This window comes from Clytia hemisphaerica, unplaced genomic scaffold (genome assembly GCF_902728285.1).
Source record: "Clytia hemisphaerica strain Z4C2 unplaced genomic scaffold, Clytia hemisphaerica genome assembly, whole genome shotgun sequence".
Taxonomy (NCBI): Eukaryota; Metazoa; Cnidaria; class Hydrozoa; order Leptothecata; family Clytiidae; genus Clytia; species Clytia hemisphaerica.
Genome location: NW_027103671.1, coordinates 33,263 through 39,281, shown reverse-complemented (window position 1 = coordinate 39,281; position 6,019 = coordinate 33,263). Strand labels below are relative to the sequence as shown.

Here is a 6,019-nt window from a genome sequence, read left to right as displayed (position 1 = left end):
ACAAACATAAAATTTTCCAGGTAAAGTGCGTGTAAACAGATTTTGCTTTTATCGGATTGGTTTCTATGGTCTCCGTGGTTCTCTGAGCAACTATTGCTTTATAGACTTTGCTGAAAATGTGTGTCTGTGTTATTTTGGACCTTCTATCGTAGAAACAGGGTTCTTTAGAAGCTTCTTTAACAAACCACACAAGTTAAATCAGCTGGTATTTCATTCCAAAAACAAAAAGGGAGATTATGGCAGCGTATTGATAGTTTGTTCACAATGGTTTTAAGACTTGTGGTCTTCATTTCAAACTCCAAAGGATTTCAGCCGGGGGGGGGGGGGCAGTCAGGCAAGTTGACCGACGGGTATGTGCGGCGGTTAAGGGTATGTTTTTCAAAATATCAGAAATGCACTGTAAGGGTGGACTTTTGATAAATGCACTGTAAGGGTGGAAATTTCAGCAAATCTTGCTCGAAAATGTTGATTTTTTTTGCTCTAAAAGAGTTTAAAATTTGAAAAAATGCACTGTAAGGGTATGAATTTCACCGATTTTTTTCTGCACTGTAATGGTGCGATTCTAAAAGCCAATTTTTTCGCCGCACATACCGTCAGTTAGTAAACCAACTGCCCCCCCGGGATTTCAAGACGTAAATCGACGAGAACAGGGAAGGGGGGGGGACTTTTTGATTTGAGTTTTCACTACATGAATGAATAATTGAGGTTAACAATTCATATATGGTTAGGTTAAGAGTAATTTAGAGAGGAGTAATTTAATTTGAAAAAGGGTACTTCTTGATTATGCTACGAACTGAGATTCAGTATTTATATAGACTGGAGTCGTTTATAATGCGTGTAATACTAATAATACCAATACTAATAATAATAATACGGGGTTTAGTTTGTATAAACGACTGGAAGAATCCGGTGTTCCAGCCTTATAGATACAGGGGCTAGCTACGCAGAAACTTGCGTAGCGAGAAAACAATATTTATCAAGCAACAACAAAATCTCAAAACGAAATCAACTCAAATGAAAAACTTTCAATATACAAATCCACACATTTTTTTTTTCTCAAGAATTTTTTGAGCAAGAAAAATTATAATTGCAATATTGACACTTTTCTTTTGTTTGGAGTTAGTGCACAAAGGTTTCTAGACGACTAAAATTGTTCCATTCATTACTTTTTGCTTTATTTCTACTATGTATAAATTAGTCGTCTAGCTTGCTAGACTAGTATTTATAAACTAAAAATCTTAATATTTGTTGTTTTTAGTTAAAACTCTAAATAAACGAAATGAGCCATGAATACTACAGGTCACTCTCTTATGGAGGTGAAAAATCAATCCTCACTAAGGATGCTGCTATATGTACCATGTTTGAACAAATGTGTATTGGTTATTCGAAAGTTACAAGAGGGACTGATAGAGAGCTTGCAATAACCATAAAGGACGAGCATGTTCCTTTTTTCCATGATCTTTTTAATGATAATTACGAGCCTGTCACTGTCTTTGAGTTCCTAGATATTTGCCAAAGAAGCAAAGAAGTTTTCGGTGTGATAATGAGGGGATCTTTTGGGAAAAGCGAAGAACAAAGATTTCAACCTTGCCAAGACGAGCTTTACATTTTGAAAAATTTACCACAAGCAATGCACCTTTGCCGTGATTTACGCCACCGTGTCACTCTGCAGCAATTCTACCAGGCTCTGCTTCCTGGAGATTTCGGAGCTGGTAGACCAATGGATTTTCTCAAGGATCATAACACAATATTTCACGTTGGAAATGATACTAAAGAATTTGAAGATTTGGAAAAGCGAGCGAAAGCTCTTGCTGATGAAATTGTGAGGAGAAATGAAAATTATGATAGGACCACTAGATCAGTGCAACTTTTAGATGGTCATGGTAGAATGTTGGTTTTAATTCTGAGAGCTTTGGATAAAAGAAATTTTGATCTGGAGGATATGAATTTCAAAGTTTTTGAAATTGATGACACCGTTCACGAGTATCATGAATATGTTTTCAACAGACAAATTAGATGTTTCAATCAATGCATTATCAGTCAATATCCTTTACCGAATAATGAGATGATTTATCTCAACTTCTGTTCCATTCCTTCTACAAGTGCCTTTAAATGGACTCAATATTTCCAAAGTAATACCAATTATGCGGCCTGTGTCAAAGAAAACGTATTGAAATTCATCGCAAAAGTAGCAAACCGTCAATGTTCTGTGATGATTTCTTTCGTTCTTAAACACAATATGGATGACAATATTTACCAGGCTGAGTTCAACAAAACCATGGGATCTTATCTAACAGGTCTTGGATTCTTGGCAGCATTATTAAATGAGTTCAAGGCAGAAATCATATCAATTCGTCCAGAGAGTGAAGTTAAATGGGAGGATCCAAGGACGAAGAAATTCCCAACTGGTTTGAGTAGTGGCGGTAGAGGATGCCCATTTATCACTCTGCTTGTCAAACCTGGTAGATATCAACGCAAGCTTGATCAATTATTCAGAGATGGATTTGACCTCAAGTATTGTGCAAACGGTAAAAAAGAAAACATTGCAGATTTGAAAGAAAATTTAAGAGCAGGCAGATACGTGAGAATCGTAGGCCCATTACGCAGAATTCGATACGGAACGATTGAATCGAGAACAGCGGCTAAAGCCTATGTGAGATTAGATAACGGAGATCAAGCCCGGCCCTCGATTAAACAATTAGAACCTGTTCAATTCCGCTAGAAACTTTATATTATAGTTTAAACATATTATCAAACGCAGTTTTTAAAACTATGCATTTTATTTGTAGGGTTATGAAAATATTTCAAAATTGTTCAAAAGAAAATTGGCAATCAACAAATTTTGATATGCTGCAGTTCTTGATAGAATGAAAATATAATTAAAAGTAAACCTATGTTGAAAATTATGATTTTAAGTAATTTTTTTCCAAACAATTGATTCGTAAATCTGCGTAAATGAAGATTAAAAAAAAATAAGAAGGAAAAATAAAAAACCAAACAAATTCTTGCACCAAAATTCTTGATCTTATACGTTTCTGACTACGAATACGTTACGAACTTGACTTCTCTGATTTCAAATACGTATATAGTTTTACATATCATTTTGAATCAAAAGTTAAGTCTCGGCAAAGTTATATTCAGCCTTTTTTTCATGATGATCATGTTGTCATCTCATTCGGCAAAGTCCAACCTTTTTATAAAATAATGCATGAAGAATTGATAAAAAGCTTAACAATACCTTTAAATTGCCATCAGCTGTTATTCTCAATCGATTACATGTACCACAAAAGTTTTGACTCATCGATGTGATAAATCCTATTTGACCTTCAAAATTTGGTACCTTGTATGCCTAAAAGAGAAAGAATAAGGAACTATAATACATACATCACAATTTGATTTTTAGCAAAGAAAAAAAATAATTTAAATTTGGTTAGAATAAAATTATTTTTTGAAAACAAACCGTTATTTTCAAAATATTTTAGTTTAGTTAATTAAGGATAAATAAGGGTTGTTTATTAGAAAAATTCTAAAACAAACTGGAAAGAACTAAAGTTCTTAAACTAAAAGGGGATTCTGGCGAACTTTTACGAAATTTCTTTTTTCTGTTTGACTCGCCAAACTTGCCAAAATTGGCCAAACATTTTCCCACTAAAATTTCTTCCCTCAAGGTATACAGAAAAAAAAGATCTTGTGGATGGCTCAGGGCGAGAGCTTTTTAAAGGTTGTAAAGTTTTCAGTCTAAAATTCTTTTTTCTTTCCAGCCCACTCTCACAGTGAAAAGTTTGTCATTTTTTAATATTTGATTGGTAGATCGATAAAAAAAACTGTGACTCGCTTGGAAGTTGAAGTCGGAGAATTACAAAGTCAATTACTATTTACTGTCAATTGGCTTTGAGAGTATTAGCGTGGTGGACCAAAGCTTGGGGGGGCATTTTTTGAAAGTCTGGATTTTGGCGCCCCATTGATAACTGCTAATTCTAAGGCGTAAAAAAGCAATCGGCCTCTGTGGGGGAGTAGATGCCCCCGATTGCATTCAAAAATAGAACCCCAAAAAGTGAGGTTTTCAATCACAACCACTTTTTAGCCCACAGCGTTGACATTCTTGTGGCTGCTGTGTAGTACAAAATTCCATAAAATAAGGAAATTTATGAGCTTTCCAAAAATGTGGCCCTCTTTGAAGTTGAGTGATTCAGTCTTGAAATATAAAATGGCAAAGTGAGGGCAGGTTTTGTGGCTGTATGTCATGTGGCTCACTCAACAGGTTGGCTTATATGTGCTGTCCTGCTTTAAAACTTCAATATTTTTTAACCGTTTTTCTTAAAATTGGTAGTTTAAGGTCTGATAAAGGTACTTATGGGTTTAATTTGCGGCTGCAGGGTTTTTAATAGGCTTAAACTGTGGCTTCAATCATACTCCAGTCACTAATTTATCAATATACACATTCCAGGTTGGATTTTGTTTTCGAAACATGAATATTTGCAAAGCCTAAAGCAAAACAAACACAATCTGACACAATACAGTGTTATTTTAAGAAAGAGTACATTTTGTGGCTGAAAATACCATTTTTTGTAACTATAACCTTCTGAGCTGTTACATTAGGTATTAGTTGGCATTTTTAGGGTTGGCTTATGTGCTGTCCTGCTTTAAAACTTGAATATTTTTTAACCGTTTTTCTTGAAATTGGTAGTTTAAGGTCTTAAGATACTTATGGGTTTATTTGTGGCGGGTTTTCGATGGGTTGAAATGTGCTTAATCAAAGCAATATGAAAAAAAATCGTCAACTTTGAGCCGCAATTACCCAATGACCCAATAATTTTGGTTCCATTTTTGATATTTTGTGGATAAACCCTTTTGCTACGAGTTTCATCTGAAAAAAATGATTTTTACTCATTGAACAAATTTGTGGCTGCTGTTTTATCAACATAGTGTTTTTCTTGATTTGTGCCGCAATTTTGGCCCATTTTACAAAATCTTTTTTTCAACCTGCTTCAACCTACTTTAGAACCAATATTGTGAAGTTTCGTTGGAAAAGAGTTATTTTTAAAAAGGATATTCAAATTTCTTTTTTTTTTGCTGTTTTTGAAAACCTAACACAATTTTTGAATGCCATCCCCCTGTCACCACGCTATTATTGTTTGAGAGCTTTTCTTTGTTAAAGGGACCCTCCGGCCACAAGTTTAAATAATATATAATTATCATTCTTATCCATTCTTAATTTAGAACCACTTTTGTATAGTTATAAAAATATATTCTTACTTTAGATGTGTCATTTTTATCATCTTCTATTTTGTATAAAGTAGGATATTTTTGTGAAATATCTTTCAACATTTCTTGATAGGGATAAAATTTTTGTATATTCCATTTGTTACCTAAACAGAAAGATATCTGATCAATTTACACATAAAACACGCTTTTTTTTAATAACAATATCTTCTATAAGAATATCAGGGTGAAAATGGGTCAAATCGTAAGAATACCCTCTAGGGTGAATTTCACAGAATTTGATAAGAATACAAGTGATACTTTTATGGACCTACCTGGTTATGCATTTAACAAATATAATTGATATCTACCGTTAAACAATCATTCAGATCACAAATAGTGACGATCTATTAAAATTAGTCGTTTTGTTTCTTATAAAAAAAACGTTTAGAAACCAAAATTTCATGGTCTTAAAATAATCTTTCATTTCAAGACTTCGTGAGCAAAAAAACATCTTCCATTAAAAAAGATTAATTGGCTAAGAATGCTTATTCTTATTAATAGTGATCTTAAATAAGATGCGTTTTTTTAGCTGAAAAATCATTTTACAAAAATTGCCGAGCCATTTTTACCCTTTCAGTAAAAATAAAAAAAGCAATTGATCAATGTTTCACAAAGTCCAAAAAACCCTTTTTTTAGCCGTTTTTAGGCCCAAATTTGCCCAAAAACATATTTTTCCAAAATCGGGCTCCGTCACATTTGAGATTTAAAGTCATGCATCTTTGTGCAAAAACTCGTAAAGAATGAAAGAGCCAAT

At 33.6% G+C, this 6,019-nt stretch overlaps 1 protein-coding gene across 1 annotated transcript in view; it reads right to left on the bottom strand.

Annotated features, from left to right (window-relative positions):
* Window positions 1–6,019, bottom strand: part of LOC136803342 (molybdenum cofactor biosynthesis protein 1-like) — a gene marked incomplete in the record, with an annotated part of 17,854 nt that overhangs the window by 5,399 nt on the left and 6,436 nt on the right. The window contains 2 exon segments of the mRNA XM_067060056.1: window positions 3,239–3,349; window positions 5,257–5,369. Coding sequence (XP_066916157.1) covers window positions 3,239–3,349; window positions 5,257–5,369 — 224 coding nt within the window.